Source organism: Lepidochelys kempii, chromosome 2 (genome assembly GCF_965140265.1).
Source record: "Lepidochelys kempii isolate rLepKem1 chromosome 2, rLepKem1.hap2, whole genome shotgun sequence".
Lineage (NCBI taxonomy): Eukaryota > Metazoa > Chordata > Testudines > Cheloniidae > Lepidochelys > Lepidochelys kempii.
In genome coordinates, this window is record NC_133257.1 from 256,596,946 (window position 1) to 256,617,901 (window position 20,956).

General features: G+C 39.7%; 1 protein-coding gene across 5 annotated transcripts in view; it reads right to left on the reverse strand.

The window, feature by feature from the left end:
* Positions 1-20,956, reverse strand: part of LOC140907820 (sodium channel protein type 5 subunit alpha-like) — a 267,714-nt gene that overhangs the window by 134,769 nt on the left and 111,989 nt on the right. For all 5 annotated transcript variants that reach the window (XM_073334664.1, XM_073334662.1, XM_073334665.1 and 2 more), the window contains 3 exons: positions 17,287-17,525; positions 12,058-12,231; positions 9,775-10,131 (listed from right to left, as the gene is read on the reverse strand). In XM_073334664.1, the coding sequence (XP_073190765.1) occupies positions 9,775-10,131; positions 12,058-12,231; positions 17,287-17,525 (770 nt within the window). The remainder of the gene's footprint in view (positions 1-9,774; positions 10,132-12,057; positions 12,232-17,286; positions 17,526-20,956) is intronic.

Sequence of the window (20,956 nt, forward strand, 5' to 3'; positions counted from 1 at the left end):
TGTACAGATACTCCTGATGTCTGAGAATGTCTCAGACCTAACCATTAAGCCCCAGATCCAAAGCCCAGATAAGTCAGCTGGAATCTTTCCACTGACTTCAATGAGCTTTGATTGGGCCACAAGCCAGGACTTCTTGAAGTAAATGCACCTATCCATTGAGCTAGTCAAAGGATTTATATACAGTGCGAGTATCACTGCACCTAGACATTGGCTCACATATAAACTTGACACCTTCTGACCACTCCCTTAGAGAGACTGAGGGTAGTGGAGTGGAAATATTTGATATTTGCATTGAAGAGGTCCCTTCACTTTGTTGTCAAGTACTTTAAAAAGAGAGAGAAAGAAAGACCCTGAATTTATGTGATTAGATAAACAATCCGGACATTTTCACCAAGTACATAACTACTTGATAAAATGCATAATTACTGGATACTAGTTAACTACATAGCTCTTGATGGTCCCCTCTCTTTCCCCAATTGCCTTATTATCTGCTCCTCTGCCATCTGTGTCCCAGATGGAGACAGTCCCTGCCTCAGAAAGTGTGCAATCTAAAAGATATTCACAGGAACTGTGTGCAACATATTAAATTAGAAATGCATCCCAACTCATCATTTGTGCCTTTTCTTGATGTTCTGTTTACTTGATTGCAAACATTGAACAAAAGGCAACATTAGTATGCCAGTCTAATCAAAATCAAATATTTATCACATCCCTAATGCTTTGGTTAGCAGCGGATTCCTTTGCTTTGTTGTTAAGTACTTGAAAAAGAGAGAGGAAAAACAACCCTGAATATATGTGATTAGATAAACAAACAACTTGGACATTTTCATCAAGTACATAACCACTTGATGAAATGCCTAATTACTGGCTACTAGGTACCTACATAGGGCTTGATGGTCCCCTCTCAGGTAGACACCCATGGGAGGGGATTCAGGGTAGGAAGTCACCATGTGATTTTCCTCAGACTTTTCTTCCCATTTTCCAACTGGCTGTAAAGTTCTGCACTTGACATTCCTTTACCCCTTGCAAACAGGCCACAGTTTCTGCCCACAAACCCAGTGGATCTCCCCTAGATAATTGGGAGACCAGGGCCCCATGCTAGTTTTGCCTTCACACTGGCTCTGTGTCCATGTTGCCCTTCCTCTCCTTCCTTAGTGGCATATCTCTATTCGATGCACGCTGGCAGGACTCGTGGCTGTCATTGGGACACCCTTTGAAGGGGTGTTCTCAGCTTCACAATGGGGGGCTACAGAAGGAAATATCTGTAGGAATCATAGGATGTTAGGAAATGACACACTTCCCCACTCAATCCTTAGCCCTATTACCCTGGCCTGCTCACTGTCTACCTGTGAAGTTTGAAGCAAGGGAGGTGCTGCGGCAATGGTGGCTGATCCCTGCTTCCTTGTGGAAAGGGGAAGATCCAGACATGAATCCTAGGGGCTATGATTAGGGCCCTGTGTAAATTGTAGGGGTTTTGTTTTTTTAAGAAAATTCATCACAGTGTAAATGCCAAAGCATTGAATTTCACAGAGTTTGCACGGAATGAATTTTACAAGTGACGCTTATTTGTAAAATTCACTCAGTCCTTGAAACATTGACTAGCTAAGGTAAATTTTTATATTAAAGACTCTGCTGTAGACATTTTCCTTTTAAAAATATTTTTAAAAATTACGGTGACATTGTGATTTACACAGGATTCTAATTATGACAAGGCCCATATTTTGACTGACCTAACATTAATGTACATTTTATAAAAATGTCTATATAGCCAGGATTTTTGTAGGGCCAGTGCAGGCACTAGATAGATAAGCTACAGTGTCCTCTCTTTAAAAGTGGACCTGTGGGACAAACAGCAAGCTTACGGTGAGACCGAGGAAGCCACAAAATCCTGGCTGCCATTCTGAATTTGCTTTGTTATTTCTCTCAAATATTCATGAAGCATTACGACTATAGAAGCAGCTTTACAGGGCCTGTTCCTTGCCCAGTTTATGCCAGACGAACTTCAAGAGTGCAGATAAGAGATAAGGAAAGGAAAAGGAGTTATATATAGTTAGGCTTGGCAGAATTCAAGATGTTAAAATATAATTTTGACAGATAATATTGGTGTTTATTTTTAAGATTTTTTTTAAATTTTTTAAAATTTTTTAAAATTTAAATTTTCACAGATGCAGGAAGTTAGTGGGGAGAGGGTGTTAGAAAAGGGCCTGTCACAACAACTATTTAATGGCAGTAGACACAGATTTAAAGTTTTACAGTTAAAACATAAATTTTCAAATATCCTTAAGTCAAACTCTTAGAAGTTCTCCAGCAGCATTTTTTTTACTTTGCCTATATGTAAATTTCAATTATTATGGATGAAAATATTTTTTTCAGTTTGTGTGCGCCCAGTGAGATAGATGTCTATTGACATTTACGGATAAAAATCTAATCCTTCCTACCCTATGTATTATCAATGATCCTTCCTGTATAAATTCTGATATTTATTAAATGAGGAATGAGGTAGGTGAGAGAAGGTGCAAAGGACAACACTGGAAAGCAAGGGGCAGGAAGTGGGTTTTGGAATTGGGGAGTGAGGACGCATGGTGGACTGGAAAGGAAATGTCATTCCAAGTGTATGGATCAGTGAGAAAAAAAGCATGAAGAGAAAAACGAAAGGAGGAGAAAAATGGAGCAGCAAGGTGCGCTGAGTGGGCAGAGGATAAGGAGAGGAGCATCGGGAAATGAAAGGCAGAGGCAGGGATATAGTCCCTTTTAAGGCCTTATACAACTTCCATTAAAGTCAGTGGGACTCTTGGCTTTGCTTTGAAAAAATAAGCTTCTAAATAAGAGGGCAGTGTAAATAAGTAGGTCTCTTGTGGCTCAGCTCAGTTGCTCTTATTCACATAGTATATAATAGTGCATCTCAGAACAAAGAAAAACCAAGAAAGAGAGAGCTTAATCAAACTCCCCACACAAAATCATAGCAGGTGAAATTTTGCCTGAGCAAACAGAAAGGTCTTCAATGCAGGGCCAGGCTGATGCACTTGGCTGCCTGATAGGAACTGCAGTACACTCACTCACTGCCTTCCCTTTCGCCCTGCCCAGTCCATCTCGTCTGTCCCATCCCATGGTACTGTGTGTATTTTAGTTAACTAACGGCACTGAAGTCTATTCAACATTACTTCTTTAAACTTACCCTGTGTTTGTTCTTCCTTCTTTCCCTTTTCCATCACTCCGTTCTCTGCCACACTCTTGCCATCAACCATCCCCTGCTACCTTTCTTTCCTCACTACCAAAGCCCTGCCCATTGCTTATACTCACTGCCTCTCTCACAGCCCTAAATCAAATGATGCCCCAGGCAAGGAGCTTCTGCGATACTCCCCCTCCATTTGTTAAACTTCTGAATACCTTATTTTTTATTGCATTTGTTTCCATTTCACGACTTGGATGCATGATTTACATGCATGATTTATCACTGACATATAAGATGATAAATTTGCATGCAAGGATCTGTAAATCTATATTTATTCATGCCATATATAAGCAAATAAAAAGAAAATTAATTTCCTATAAGCTTACAGAAACTTTTTAATTTTAAGAATAACTGAAATGTACTAACATCAAGAAATTGAACTGTGCACCAAAACTGGGTGGACCAGTATTAAATCGTGTTACAGTAGGTGACAACCTTAGAATGTTAACCCTAGTCCTTTAGTTCAAAAGAGCGCTTTTTCACCTTTGCCCTTGCGAACTGAATCCAAAGACTGGCCAATGACATTTTCAAGAGATAAAATAGCAAGTGACATCCGCCTCTCTTCGGCCATTGTCAATCGAAGATATGTTTTAATGAGTCTGAGCTTAGAAAAGCTGCGCTCGCCACACAACTTACACCATTTGTGAAAGTCATCAAACAGCATGTCTTAAGCATGGCAAAAGAAGGAACAGTTTTTCTTTTATGTTGTTGCATAGATAGGGGTTCAATAGATATCTCTGGTGTCTCATTAAATATGTCCTGCATTAGTCACTACTTACACTCAAGTCCTAAAACACAAGTACACTTTCACAATTACACAATAAAACAAGGTTCACAATATCACAGCAGGGCTCTCACTTAACTTCAGTTCCCTCTTATATCTCACTGACTGATTGGTGATGCCCCACCCCTTAAATACCTGCAAGGGTGTGGTTGACAACATTCTAGGATGTTGGAGGAAAATGTAGTTCTCAGAAAGTCTGGAAGGTTCTGTGACATTCTACAAAAGTCCAGAACACTCTAGGAGGTTATTGAAAAATGAATCCACATGCGGAACACCTGAAACATGTTACTTCAAAGATTCTATTTTCCCTTTTCTCGCTAACAACAAAAACAGCACCCCGAGCCCAGTGCCCCCTATGCTCGTTACCACCCCCCATCCCAATTGCAGCCTCTCCCCCCCCCACTCACTCCATGCCTCTCTCACACACCCCATACCCTGTCACAGCCTCTCCTCCTCACCACTCACTCCCTGCCTCTTTCACACACCCCATTCCCAATCATAGCCTCTCCCCTCTGCAATTACTCCATCCCTCTCACAAACCCCCACTCACAATCACAGCCTCTCTCCATTACCCACTCACTCCCTGCCTCTCATACACCCCCACTCCCAATCACAGTCTCTCCCCCTCCCCACTCACTCCCTGTCTCTCTCACACACTTGCTGGCCCCACACACAACTATCTGTGTTCTACACACAATGCCCCTCTGCACGCAAATCCTCTCTCATGAGAGCCTACGAGACTCTCAGTCACTTGGGAAAGGGAGTTTCTTTCAGATTCTTCCATTTTCTCTACAGAAGAGGGGGTACCTCTCACTGGTCTCCTCCACACCCTGCTCCCTGAAGGGAAAGGTGCTGTTACTGTTCCAGGCGATGAGGACTAATCAGGGCTTAGCATGCCTCATCTGGTCTAGTATCAGACCAGGCAGGGACTGTTGGGTCCCAATCATCCAGGCGGCAGGGAATCTGCCTAAGTCTATGCTTGGAGTGAGAGGCCAGGGGAGTCACAGCTACAGGAAATGGGATAGGCAGCAGGGGAAGGGAAAGGAGATGCCATAGGCAGGGTTCTTGCAGCCAGGGAGAGGCATCTGCTGCAGGAAGAGGGTATAGTTACTTTTCCATGTCTGGTTTCTGTATTTCTTCTGCCACCATAGACAATTGCATGGTCTGCCTGAATTATCGGACCAGTCTGTGGAAATGTACACTGAATGTCAATGAAGTCAGGCTCTGTCAGACCAATGGCGGAAGTGAGTTGTAGAGTCTAAAGCCTTACTCCATCAAGAATGAAGCCTTACTCCATCCTGCCTTAGAATGTACAAATCTAGGGACTGTCAGCAAGTACTCCTTCACTGATGTCTGTTGTGATGGAATGTGGGGAGAAAATCTGAAATGTCATGCTTGAATCATATCTTCTGTAACTGGCCCTGATTCTCTACTCACACCTCTGCAAATTCTACTGAAGCCAAACCAGTTTTACACTATTTTATCAATGGAACAAAAGTAGAGTAACACAGTGGTGAACCAGGCTTGACATATGCTGGCATAAAACCAATTTCAGACTACAGTTTTAATTTAACCTGCATTTACTATCATCCTCCCAGAGTTCCATTTCAAGGAACCTTCTAATTAGATTCTCTATCCTGCATGATAAGAGTTATAACCTGAAAAACAGAGAAGGACGAGCTTTTTGTTTCAAGAATGCTGACATTTTCAGATTTCTAAGTGTGTCACAATCACGCATCATGTTATGTTAAGGCAGAAAGAATATGCATTAAAGGCTTGTGAGAAATGGAAACAGTGTGGGGGAAAACAGGCTCCAGGCATATCTAGCTTTTTTTAACAGAAAAGTTTCCACTGAGTTTACCTAAAGCAGGCCAGTTTAAATCTCATTAAAGCCATGTGGGGAGCTCTGCTGCCAGGCACTTAAATTATCATTGCAGTTAGAGTTTGTTATTAAACAAAATTGTTCTAAGCCATCTTGAGGTAAAATCATCACAAATAATTAAAACCTAAATAACTGGCCTCTAATACTGTAGCTTTCCATATGGTGGTTCTTGTATGTATCAGCCTCATGCCCCAGTCCTCTTAATTATGTATCACTCCTGCAGGTTCCACTGCTACTTACCACATTCTGTGGCCTAAGGTGCTCCAAAAAGTACTATGAAGTAACTAGGGAAACCCTAGAGGTCTGGCAGGGTAAGCCTGTTTCCCCTGTATCTTTAAGATATGTTCTGCTGGCTAACTGCTTGATTACTTCCTTTGTTTTCCCTAATTAAACACAATGCATCCTGAGATGTTTATAACCCCAAAATGAGGAAAATGGCTGTGTAAAGACAGCAGTGAAATCTGGCAGAGGCTTGTGGGTCCTGGTGCTGAAGAAGATGATGTCCCAGAGGCGCTTGGAAAGGGAGGGGGCAGGCATAACTTGGTGGCCTCTCATTAGAGGATGTCACATTGGTATTCATCTTCAGAGTAAAAGGGAAAATACTTAGCAAATGCTTTTAAAGGAGAAGTGTAGGAGTGTATCCGCGCAAACAAACAGTTGGCAAGGTTGCTGCTTCTGGCATTGCTTCGTCAATCATATTCAAGAGTAGTGCTAGTATTCTAACATTTTCAAATTCATCTTACAAAATTCTCTTTTGACAGGCAAGTGGCATCACATGTAGGTCCTTAGCGTCAGCCCACATGACATGATGAGGCACAAGTAGATTTCACTTACAGCAGCTGGGAATGTCACAGCACCTCATTACAGAACTGACTATATTCCTTTTTAATAACTTGTCTGTCTATACTTTGCCTTATTAACATCAATAACCTAAATTTCTATCTGAAATATGCTAACTCATTTGTAAGATTTTACTGTAAACATAAGTATGCAGTTAGAGATTTCAGAAGCTGTTTCCTATAAGTGTGGGAGAGCCTATTACATTCTTCCTCTGATTTTGTAATACCCTCCAGATCAACACCAGTGACACTTGAAATGCAATGTGATGACAGCATCATGGTATAATGGTGCTAAAAACAGTTACACCGTGCATAATTTCATGGCTATGATCTAGGGTTCAATGTTATAAAGATAACTCCAATGTCAACTGACTAGCAATAAGGAGAATTCCATATTTACACCATAATACACCAACATACTTTTCAGGGAGTACAGATTTACGCTGAAGATTTAGGAATTACTAAAATTCCAGCCAACCAACAGCTAAACTGTTACATAGCATGAGGTTATCCAGGGCACCTAGTGAGCTACCATGTGTCCCCTTTAGAGTACATCAGAATTTATGTTAGTGAGGCACAATAGTATATACGAGACAGATTCAAGAAGCAAATGTCATGTGATCATAACATTTATGCCTCTGAATCACCTGTGTGTGTATATATATATATAGCTTCACGGAAGTCCAATCCAGTTCATTGTTAAAAAGAGGACTGGAGGAGTTTAAAAAGTAAATATGCTCCACATTATGTGACTACTTAGAGATGCGGCAGGGAAAGATACTATGGACACTATTCAAAGTACCTATCCATTTTTTTCACATATACTTAATCTTGATGTGCACTATGTATGCAGACCCACTATATATGCAGAAATGGTATGCATTCATTCATGCTCTCAGAGACTAAGAAAGAGTTCTGAGTCCAACTGAGGTGTAATCCAACAAGAAAATATTTTTCTTTTCAGACCTGAGTTCTGCAACCCAGATAGGAAACTAGGAGCACAATGAGTCAAAAACCTTGTTGACAAAGATGCCAGTGCTTTAGAGTTATTTATAAAAAGAAATCTCCTATATATACTAGTGCACACAGGACTGGAGCCTTCTCCCACTGAAGGATGAAGGATTCATTTAAGATAATCCTATTCTAAACACACTTTGTGACTTTAATTCTATTTAGCAGGTGAGTAAAAGATTCTGGGTCCTACCCAACACTCACTTGAAGGCAATAGGAATTTTTCGACTGATTTCAGTAAGAACAGAACCCATAATCTGCTATCTGATAATTAAGATCAACATTGTAAAATCTGTGTGTAATGTGGTTTGTTTACATAACTCTCATGATTCAGAATTTGTCATCCTATTTACTTTCCCCTTCTCCTGTCAGGTTAAAAAAAACCCCAAACATTCTCACCCTTTCTCCTACTTCTTATGAACTAATTAAGCTACAATAAATCACTTCCAAATTATTTAGCAGTTGCCGCATGCCTACAAAACTGTTTCCTGAAAACGATAAAGTTAGCATTTGTATTTTCGATAGGCTGGTGACTTCAGAATTATCCATGCTGATGCACTCTGAAATCTATCAGTATCTGTTTTTCCATTTGGAAAGGTTTGCTGATAAGTACTCAGGCTTAAATATATACCATGTTAGTGTAATCTCATCTGAATCTGATTTATATTTCCTGATCCTCACGCAGGCTGTCTAAGGATACATGATGAGTGTTAATAACTAGGGAAAAAATGGACTTGACTACTCTCTCTCTGAAAGTAACAGTGAATGATCTGGTATATTAGCATATTCTCTCTCATATTTATTAGATATGATTTTCAATTTTCTTTAACACAGGTCAAGTCCATTGTTTAAATAAGAGTAAAACAACTGTTTGGATGAAAGGCAAGGGAAGGTTAATTTCCCAGCTCCTCTGCCAACCCTCAAGAAAGGAGCATATTCGATATGCAGAAAAAAAAAATCACTGTGTCCTAATTCTTCAGGCCAAATGTAGCTTCAAAGGAAAATCTGTAAAAAGTGCACATTTTTAAAAACCTTTTGTAAACCAGATTTTAATATTTACATTGTTTTGCAGTCAACAGCCATAAAAGATAATTTGCAATCTCTGTCAAATATTTTCGAAATATTTTTAATTTAGTTTAGCTTTCAAATATAAATGCCTCACTCTGCTTCCTTCAATTCCTTTCCCCGAAGTCATGGTATCCGACACTAAGAGCTTCAAACCAAAATGTTGAGTTCTGAAAAGAATAATATAAAGCAAACAGGGACAAAATCCACTGTTAAACAGCTTACTGTATCAACACCAAACCCATCAGATCCATAATGTCAGACACACTCTGTAAGCTGAATAAGCAAAACATTTCCACAATGAGTGCAAGCCAGCAAAGTGTTCCATAAAATGACAACAGGGACATAAGATTCAGCGTTAATAGGTTCAGAGCTTATTTAACTCATTCTTTACTTATGGGATATTCTACTACAAAACAAACAAGGAAGTGACTTTACAGTAAACATAACCTAAACTCCATAGACCAAACAGGCTACATACATTCAAAGACAGTGCAAAGACACAATGTTAGCTGTAAGGTTTGTATGTTCTTGTCCAAAAATGAACTGAACTAAAAATAGCTTCTGGTATGGAGACAGTTAAAGTGAATTCACTTTTGTACAGCACATGGCCCATGAATCACTTACATCTGACTAAAACACACAAGCCTTTAGTGGAACTTAAGTAAAAGGAATCATTATCATCAATTCAAGTTCCTTTTTTCTACTGAAAACCTTCATGTTCCTCTGAGAATTAATACGTATTTTTTTTCAAAATCAGTAAAGCAATTCTGCAGTTTTTGTCCTTGAGATATAAAAAAAAGAATTCTTTGAGTGAAAAAGAAAGTAGACAATTTTCCAGAAAGTAATAGATATGGAATAATACCTGTGCATCATGGGAGATCTGCAACTTCTTGAGAGAAAAGGGAGTACATTTGCATACAAACAATAGAAATATGAAAAAACAATCATGAAAACTCACCACTAGGTTTCCTATCACCATGACCAGCAAGAAGACGAGAAGGCACAACGGTTGCCCAGCTACTTCCATACAATCCCACATGGTTTCAATCCATTCTCCACAGAGAATTCGGAATATAATAAGGAATGAATGGAAGAAATCGTTCATGTGCCAGCGGGGCAAATTGTTATTAGAGCTTATCTTGTTGACTTTTAGCAAGTAGTCTTTTCCAAAAAGCTGCATTCCTACCACAGCGAAAATAAAGACGATGATCGCCAGAACCAGGGTGAGGTTACCCAGGGCACCCACTGAGTTACCAATGATTTTAATAAGAGTATTTAAGGTTGGCCAGGACTTTGCCAATTTGAAGACTCTCAGCTGTGAACAAAACATAAAACAATGTCTGTTAATAGAATGACAGACATTTCTGGTTCTGAATTATTAAAAATGGGTAAAATATTAAATATTTTAATACTAGGAAACAATGTGCAGTACAGAGTGATTTTAGCAGCAGTTTTGTTAGACTCACCATAGCCATACTTATTACAGTACAATTTGTGCTTCTCACATGACAGGCAATGAATTTTTTCAGAAAATATGCTATGCAGCATTAGGATTAGATGGGTGTGTCCACCTTTCCAGACTACCGTACCCCTTTCAGGAGTCGGATTTGTCTTGCGTTCTCCAAGTTTCACTGCACTTAAAAAGTACTTGCTTACAACATCAGATATAAAAATACAAAAGTGTCACAACACACTATTTCTGAAAAATTGCTGACTTTCTCATTCATATCATATAACTATAAAATAAATCAGTTGGAATACAAATATTGTACTTACATTTCAGTGTATAGTATATAGAGCAGTATAAACAAGTCATTGTCTGTATGACATTTTAATTTGTACTGATGTTGCTAGTGTTTTTTATGATGCCTGTTGTAAAACTAGGTAAATATTTAGATAAGGTGATATATTCTCTGGAAGACCTCTGCGCACCCCTTGGGGTACAGGTACCTCTGGTTGAGAACCACTGTCCTATGTGACCAATTCCTTGCTGCTGAATGTTGGGGGCAGGGGATTGTGAAAGCAGGGAGAGAGAACATAGCCTCAGTCCTTAACATTACCTTTTGTGTTCCTGTGTCTCAAAAAAGATAACTTTAAACAAGCTGCCTGGACTTTTAAGGGCCCAGTCCCACAAAGGGAGGTGCCACTCTTGTGTGTTCCTGAGTAGGACTTAGCAAGATATTGCTACCTTTCAATCCCAGAGATTCACCTCTGTGCAGAGGACTATATAGGGTTGCCAAGCCTCCAGGATTGGCCTGGAGTCTCCAGGAACTAAAGATGAATCTTTAATTAAAGATTATGTCATGTGATAAAATCTCCGAAATCTACATCCAACCAAAATTGGCAACCCTAGGACCATAAGGCCTAAAAAAATCACCTAAACCCCACTTAAGACCTATTTTGAAGACTTAATGGTGCCCAGGCCTATACTGGCTCTCTGCACAGGGGTTAATTTAATCCCTACTGAAGAGGGGTTGCGGGAGGCATTCAGCCGCTAGCAATATCAGGCCATACTTTTGCAGTTTTCAGGAAGCAAATATTTATAGATGGTAAAGTTAGGGCAATTAAGTCTTCTTGAAAAGAAAAGTTTGTTTTCATGGTCTGGCAAAACTTGGGAAACAACAGAATGGGCAGAATGATTAGCATGGACATCTTGGTATATGAATGCGACACAAATGTCAGGCTGGAAAGAAAACTACTTTTCTGTTCCAATACATCAACAGATTCTCCCATTAATGGAGTGTAACCCCCCTGCACATTTAAAGGGACTGACAGTGAAGGATTTTCACTGAAAGACAGGTTCTGTGTTTTGGTGATAGGTTCTGGGGGAAAAAATCAGTTTGTGATTAATGCAGAGCTATCCACTTTTGACTACATTTAAAAATACAGTAGTATGTTTATTATGTATTTAAGGAATAAAACCTGTAAAGTGACATGTTACTAATTCTTGAGGTTCACTGTTCATTAATTATCTACCGACTTTTCTATTAACTTCTATGCAAACTCAGTTTAAATGCGTTGCAAGTAACTGACACAGCTAGACAGAGTCAAATTCTGTTCTCATTTATTCTGTTGTAAATCTGGAGCAATTCCATTTGGCCCATCATCTATAATTAGTGTCACTACCGGCATTCACTAATTTATAAAATTTAATTTCCTTTTCAATGAATGTAATTTTAAGAGAATTTAATAAATTCTTGCAAGGGGCTATGTTTTGCAAAAGAGAATAAGGAAACATTACCAATCTGAATGAGCGTAAAACAGACAGATTTCCCATGCTGGATAAACCCAGTTCCATTAGGCTTAGGATAACAATTATACTGTCAAAAATGTTCCAGCCCTGCTGAAAATAGTAGTAGGGATCTAAGGCAATTATTTTGAAGATCATTTCTGCTGTAAAAATCCCAGTGAAGACCTGTGGAAAGGAAAGAGGAAGTGAGATCAGTCTGTAAACACATCTCCTGTCATGAATGATTTCCTACTGATATGTTGAATTAAAATACAGAGACAACAAAATTTTACCAGCAAACCTTTCATCTTTCATCTCTAATGTACTGTCAGTACTTATTGTCAGTATTATCAGTACTCTGGGCTTGTCTGATCCTTTTTCAATATTAGTATTGTTGTCAACAAACAACAACAGGGAATGAGCTATACCTTTGAATTAAGACACTAATTTTCATCTCCCTCTATCATACAAACAGATACCAATAATAAGGTGAGAGAATAAAGGTGCTTTTTAAAAAGCTTAAGTCCATAACTTTCAGTGGGGAGGTGAGAGTGATTGCATGACACAGTTAAAGAGGTACTTTTGGGTTCCAGCATACCTGTAGAGTTAGCCCTTTTGTTTCTGTTATTGCACCAATACTATGCAGCATAGTCCTTGCACTTTCAGATTACTGCTGGCAGTGATGGTGATTAGGGCCTCTAATTTGAGTCTTATTGTTCTTTTAAAAATAGACAGGGAAATTTGCTTTTGAAAGTGCCTTGAGAATACTTTGTTTATTTATAACCTAGTTCAAATGTTGCACAGTGAAACTTTTTTAATCTGAACATTTTTCTGTACCACATAAACATACTTATGGAGGGGAGCCTGTTTGTTGATGGCAAACCAGATTTTAAAGGAGGTATCTTATTTGAACCCATACTCGCAAACTGTGTGAAAATGCCAAATCTAGTGCTTTTAAAAACCCCTTAAAATAACTGATTTAAATACATAAGTACAAGGTTGTAAATAGTTGGCTTAGAAGAGAAGGTAGTATGTAGACACACAGTTTGTCACATATTGTTTTATTTTGAGTCTAACCCTCTGGTGAACAGTGCACACAGCTGTGTGTCTTGAAAAATCACCTACTGCATTTGCACATTGCAGCAGCTGATTTTCCATGACACGACAGCCTATGTCAATGCACACTGGCGATCAGAAGATATGTACATGTTATTGACTTAAGTCTACCCGTAATGTTCACACAAGAGGAAATCCTGTCTAACTTATAAACTAAGTTTCTGCAATAGTGCTCCAGCAAGACAGATTAATGGGCTCTAAGTAACAACTAGGAAAACCAAATGAGATGAGGGATAAGATAGAATTATAAAATGGCAATGCTAAGGAACAAATGGCCAAACCTGCATTTGAGGAAGCGGCAACATTTACTCTATAATGCTTGGGGAATGAATGAACAGGTAGACAGACTTCCATATAGCAATTTTATATGTTTCCATATCTAAAACGCCTTTCTCTTTCTGATCAGGAAGATAAAATTTCTCTAGTCAAAACATTTTGGATGGACCATCCTTCTTAAAAGGCCAACATGCTAAATTACTTCAGCCCAGCTGGTCTCCAGCGGTGGTACTGCACCAGACAGACTCAGCTCTGATTTCCAACAAGTTAACAACTTCTGAGTCACTGTGGTTAGACATACTAAGTCCATGGGGATATTAAACATCATAGTCAATGGTTGTGAAGTTGTACCGAGGATCCTGACTCAAAAACTGATGATATGCTGAGCACATCATGCAATTATCTTGCTGAGGGATGACACAGGAGAAACAATTTCTTTTTAATCAATAATCTTTTGAGATGGAAACTCTAGGGCCAATAAGACATCAGAGCTTCTGAGGGAATCAGAATCTGTAAAGGCAGAAGTGACTCTTCTGTGTATTACTTATGAATTCCAAACAGCAATGCATCACAAAATCACTGGAACTTTGTTCAGTGCTAGCTGTGATTGTACAAAAAACTGCTTTCACTAGCTAATCATCCAGATAGGGGATTACTTGGACATTGTCTTCAGGAGTGGAGCCATAAACTGGTATGGGCTATGGTGTACAGATTCTGATAGGTATTAGTGATGTTGCTAACCAATCTAATTTAGATCAATAACCTCTTGATTTCTTTGGAAGGATGAGAAATATAGAAAACATTGCTGCCTCGTGCTGAAGAACTGGCATCACTGCAGGTAGCCTGCTCAGGTGAAGCATGCAGAGATGTGAGTATAATTCTGCTATTTTGCTTGATATCAGGTAAAAACATTATCCTCTTTAGATGACGAGCCTGAGAAGTCAGAGGACCAGAGCTTTGTACCATAATTTTATGACGCAAGTAATATCATCAGAACTGAAGCTCTTCAATGACTGATTCTCACAAGTGCCAGATGAAGAGTCATACTCTCCCTTCTTATTGTCAGAGGATAAGAACACTTGTTTCCTTTTCTTTCTATTGTTTCTGTCATGATTTCTTTAGAGAAAAAAACAAATGGTCTTTTATTCCCTATGATTCCCCCCATTTAATACTACCCTACCTGCTTGAGGAGGGACAGCTACAGGGAAACCTCTATCAGAAAGCAGTGGAGAAATACTAGCATTTTTGAGTTTGGCTAGGAAGAAGAGAATCCTGATTTTGTTCCTTTAGGAACTTGCAGTGAGGAGACTCAAGACAGACTGAGATTCTTCATAAAGTCATGCTAATAACTAGAGCCAGCTGGAAAAATTCTGATGAAACATTGTTTTATCCGAATTTGCTGATTTGCCGAAATCGAAACACATTTGAAGAGACTGTTTGATCTCACCAATAATCCAGCAGAACTCAGGCAGGGCTCCTACAGAACTTCCATCAAAAACCTGCCAGGTTTCCTGCCAGCTCACCCACCTGGATCCTCAGCATCCCAGCTGCTGGACGGCCAGTCCAGGGCTTTAGGGTATCAGGGGCTCTGGGGCTTCCAGGTCCGGGGCAGCCCACTATGCAGATTGCCTCTACTTCCAGGGTCCATGGCTCTGGGGCAGCTCACCAAGTGAACTGCCTCAAAGCTGGGAACTCCAGAGCTTCCTACAGCCACAGCTCCAGCCAGCCAGCCAGACTGTCCAGCAGCTGAGGCTCCATTCCCTTTTGTGGAGAATTTTGAAATTTTGGGTTTTCATTCCAAATCGAAACAAAACCAAATGTTGAGATATTGAAAACCTCCGTGAATCAGAGTTACCTTTGATTACCTTTCTGTGAATTACCTTTCTGTGCCCAGCTCTACTAATAACCCATCTAAGTTTGGGTTTAATAAAACTGAGGAGGAAGGGCCCAGGATGCTCTTGAGCCACTGATATTTCGCCTGAAGAACTGTCCTTTCACAGAAGCCCATTGCAAACAGCATTGCAAGAAGAATGCCTGCTTCGTTTTATTTTTTCACCATTACCACAAACAGGAGAAATGGCTCCAGCAAGCAGTACTGAGAGACTTGGAGCAAGATAAGGTTGACTGCTTTTCAACTTCTTTTAGAGTAACAGCCGTGTTAGTCTGTATTCGCAAAAAGAAAAGGAGTACTTGTGGCACCTTAGAGACTAACCAATTTATTTGAGCATAAGCTTTCGTGAGCTACAGCTCAACTTCTTTTGTTTCCTGTCTCTGTTTTCTCCTCTACTCAGAGTGATCGCACATAGGTCATCTAGACTCTGCCAGGCAGAATTGTGGGGGAGTCACACAGGTGCTGCTGGAATCTAAAGTTACCTATGGACTGGACAAGGGGAAAAGATGATAGGCCAAGCGTAGAGCAGGGAGCATGAGCATCTTTGCTCTGGGGTGTCAGTGTGGGCAGCTGCAGAATTGCCACCTGACCACCTGCTGAGAAGCCCCAGGATCTGGGAGACCTCAGTTTTGTCCATGCGGGGAATAAGATGAGGGATCAAAATTCCTGCATATGGGTCTGCTGTTAAGGGGAGCCAACACAGCCCAATTAGAGGGCTATTTAGCTCCTTTTATAGCTGGTGCTATCCACAAAGAGCAATAACAGAGGTCTGGGAGCAAGACAGAAGTCCATCACTGACCATAGCTACAAAGGGAAATCTCTCAAGACTGAACAGCTTAAGATGTGGTGATTGGTCCATCTGCCTAGGAGAGTAATTGACACTGCTGGAGGAAGCCAATTGGTGCAGTTATGAGAATGGAGAGAAGTAGTGAGGGAAAATTCTGTATCTGGTGGTCAGCAGATTCCAAGAGAAAAGGACTACTCTGAGAAGCCTAACTGTTGCTTCTGCCTATTTGTACCTGTTAGCTCCAGGAGTCCATGTTGGTGGAATTGTGTGAATGGACACATATATACTTTGTCAAATATTTCAATAATTGATTGCTACCATTTTTTTTTTTACAAAAATGAAAATAACCTTAAATCCAGTATGTGATTCTTTCTGGATGATAATCTGCAGAGGAATATACTGCCTGTATTTTCTCTAGAATATGGCTAATAGTTTCAAAGGCTTTAATTATTCTGAGTGCCCCAATTTTTGAGTGCCCAACTTGAGAGTCCTTAAAAGAGTATGGTTTCCAGAAGGTGGGTGTTCAGCATGATCTGAAATCAGGGCGTTGTAGCTGTCTCAACCTGGGAAGCCCCAAAATGAGTAAACCCGTTGGGTTTAGTGTGTAGGTGCTGGGTGGTCTTGGTGGCCTACGATATACAGGAGATTGGACTAGATGATTTGGTGGTCCCATCCGACCTTGAAAATCTTGGCTGTAGTATAACTATAAAAGTGATAACTCAAGGATACTTCCCCCTGGGGCACTAGCTTATTTTTTCCATAGTATTCTTTAACTTAAAAAATCACTAATGTTCAGTGACCTATACATCCTTATTATTGATTTTTAAAAACTTTTTAAGATTCTTGTTCCTTCACTTCCTATAATAGTTACCTACTGGAAATCTGTTGGTCTCTGCACTGAAGTGACACTTTATTGTCCACTAATGAGCAGCAGAGTATGCTTGCTTAGTGACAGCAGATACATAACCTTTCTTCATTTCTCTTCAGCTGCCAGGAGGACCACCAAATAAAGAAAGCTACCCTTGCTTGGCAAGACATCTACAAGGTTGTGCTGACAGCACATCAAATGGGTTCTTCCTAAGACCTCTAGCTCCACTAGTTTTCAGCCTTCACAACTTGAAAAAGCAGAAATAAACTCTCCAGATATAATTTTGGGTTCAAATTCACTTACCAGATTGCCTATGTAAAGCATGTCATCAAACTCCTTTGTCATCTTGTAATGCTCCAGGGCCATGAAGAGAGTATTCATCACAATGCAAAGGGTGATTGTGAGGTCAGTAAATGGATCCATTACCACAAACTTTACATGTTTCTTGATTAACAACCACAATGGACAGCAATCCCAAATGAGAAATTTAATGGCAAAATGATTCCAGCATGGAGGACATCGCTGTTGTGATTCCTCAAGCTCTAAGTGAGAAGCAGAACGTGAAGAAATAGTCAAATAACACTGAATTATGTGACAAGAGAATACTTTAAACGAATCAAAGCACAGAAGAAAACCCACCAGCATCCATCTAAATGACCAAGAATCTGCTTTTTAATAGACAAATAGTCCTACCCCAACAACCTGGTAAAATACAAACTCTTTGAGGACATGGATTGTCTTTATTTTTTGCCTATTGCACAGGACCAAGCACACTGTTGACTTAATCCTCAAAGCCGATAACACAGGGGTTGGCAACCTGCGGCACGCGGCCCATCAAGGTAATTCACTAGCGGGCCACGGTTCACCATTCCCGACCAATGGGAGCTGTGAGAAGCGGTGGCCAGCACTTCCCTGCAGCCCGCCGCTTCCCGCAGCTCCCAAGCACTGTCTACACTGGGGGCTAGGTCAATATAACTATGGCCTGGTCTACATTACACAGTTAGGTCAGTGTAAGCTGCCTTACATTGACCTAGCTGTGGAAGTGTCATTACATAAATTTGGCTCCTGCGGATACAAGTGCCTTTCTACGTTGATTTAGTAACACCGCTGCGTGGCGTACAGTCCAGGTAGATGTAATTAGGTTGATGCACTGTCAGTGTAGACACTGTGTTGCTTACATCGACTGTTACTGGCTTTCAGGAGCCATCCCATGGTGCCCCACGCTGACAACATGATCGATACAAGTGCTCTTGGTGAGTACGAGCACCATAACAGAACAACTAAACAATTACAGTCTGTTTATAAACAGTCCCGTCTCTTCAGCCAGGGTGCAGCCTCTATGCTCTTCCCCTCACTGAGAGACAAAACTACAGTATCATATATTGGGATTCTACTAGCAAACTTTTAAATAAAATCACTGAAGTCACTGGGTCTTTAATGGGGCCAGGATTTCACCATGAGTTTGAGTATTCTGTCTGCATCTTGCAGGCCAGATTGTATACTTTGTACATAGGCCCTTGTTGTGTCTGGAATGAAGACCCCTGTCCCAAGGGTGAGGAAGCTGTGGGATATCACCCTACGTTCCCTTTCAGTCACATAACATTTTCAGTTATGTAGAACAATGTCTGTGCTGATGGCATAAAGGTTTCATATGCACAAGCTCCTACAGAGTTTTATATCAGTTGATGGCCATTTTTACTGTGCAAGGAATTGGGTGGAACTGCAATGGAGACCTTTCTCATGCTGGCCCTGATTCAGCAAGAGACTTGAGTATGGGTTAGCGTATATGCTTAAATCACTAGCTGAAGCAGTCCCACTAATCAAGTACTTAAAATTAAATATGCACTTAAGTCCCTTGCTGAATCAAGGAACTGATTGTAAAAGCACTCCATTCAAGTTCCACCTCCTTCTTTGCACAATTAAAATGACACACTTGAAGTTAGCCTTTTAGAACTACTCATGTGCTAAAGTTACACACAACTGATCTCAATGTGCAAATGCAGACTATATTTTAAAATGCTCAGGACCCAGTCTAACTTCCAGTGAAGCCAAAGGAAAAATTCCCATTGATTTCAAAAGGAACTGAATTGAGTAATTAGTACACAAACTGTATTAGTTATGCACGCATGTGCACTGAAGCCTACTGTCTTTTGTAACTAGAGCTGATTTGAAATTTTTATGGAAATCATTTATTTGCTGAAAAAGGCAGATTTGGGTCCACCAAAATGATTTGTGAATTCAGGTCCATTTTGGCAAATTATTTCAATCAGAAAAACAACAACAACCAAGAAATGCTGAATTGGTTTGTTTTGGCATTTTATGAAATGAAACATTTAAACTTTTTGCTTCAGAAAAATGTTTCATTTCAAAATTTACTTCAATTTTATTGAAAAAAATTAAAATGTTTTTAAAACCTCAATACTGAAACAAAACATTTTATTTAACTTTAATTTTTTTTAATTTTTCAATTTTGCTAAACAATTAAAAAAATTTCCATTTTGGGTCCACCTGAAACTATCCCCCCCAGATTTTTCAATTTGGCCACCACGTCAAAAATCATCAGTTATCCATTCAGGTCTATTTGTAAAATTGGCAGACTGTCGTTAATGGGGCTGCTATCATAAAACTTACTACTCAGTCAAGTCAAACCAATTTTTCCTGGAATACTCAAAGACACTTCTCCTCAAAGAGGACTATCTCCCTGGCAAATTTTAACTTTCTACTTCAGTCTCTTCAGCACCAGAACACTTAAAAATAAACACAAGGATAATCTTTATAACAGGGATGGGATTTTTTAAAAACTTTCCTTGTATTCAAACATCTCAACCAATTTTGCTAAAAGTTTTCAGATACAGAAATTTTCCACTCCTATTCTAATAAAAGAAAAATATAGATAGTACTTACTATCTACTATACCCCAAGAAGAATGACCATCATTTGTCAAAATAATTTAAAAGCAACAGTGGAAATGATGGTCTAACCTACAATGAGGCATTAAAGATTAGACCATGCCAGCAAATTAATTTAATGTAACTTTTTCTAACTGATTTAGCTTCTTACAAATTTATTGATTTTGGCACGATAGCTTAATATGATAAACACCATGCCAGCTATATGACTATTTCTTACCTACATTAATTTTTGAAACCCATGGCAGATATGACAGCCTTTGTTTCGGGTGAACTGCAAAGGGAAAAATGAAATTGGACCCATGCCCTTTTATTTGCTTCCTTCTGGTGTATAAAGAACACACAGAATATTGGTTTTGTTTGTGGTTTTGTTCTTGTTAGTTTTTTTAAATTAGAAATTCAGGTCCTTTCTAGCTTGTAGGACTCCGAGGAGAACTAGTGATGTGATGAGATCATAAGAGTAAACAGAATGAAACGTTCAACTGAGAGGGGAAGGTGTTTTTGTTGTTGTTGTTGTTTTTTGTCGAACAATTTAACTCATTGGACCAGATCTTCAGCTAGTGGATTTTTGATGTTAAGTCAATGGCCCTTTGTTTTGTGTTAACATATATTTAACTTCAATGACTAATTAAAGTTTTGGAGTAAAGAAGCCTTTGCTAAAGAATTAACTACACAGGGCACAGATAAACCTAGTCTATACTCTCACTGCGGCATTAACTCCAATTATCTACACTTCAGTTAACTCGTCCCGAGTTAGCTTCTCCTGAGAGAGCGCGGCCACATGTGAAGCAACACTTGTTGCACGGAGCGATCGTGCTGACAGCTGACGAGTTGTGCTGACTCCAGCTATAGCTTATACCACAAGAGGGACCAGCCAACTGGCGTTAAAAGCACCATGATGCTCAGGTTAATATTTTTTCTATGTGGATGGCACTTGAGTTGGGGTAACACTCAAGTTATTACTCGAATTATCTGGGCTTCGTGTCTGCTCCTCTCTCCTGCCTGTGGCCTGTACCTTTCACCTGGGAAAAACCTTAGCCCACAGTAACTGGCCTTTAGCCACA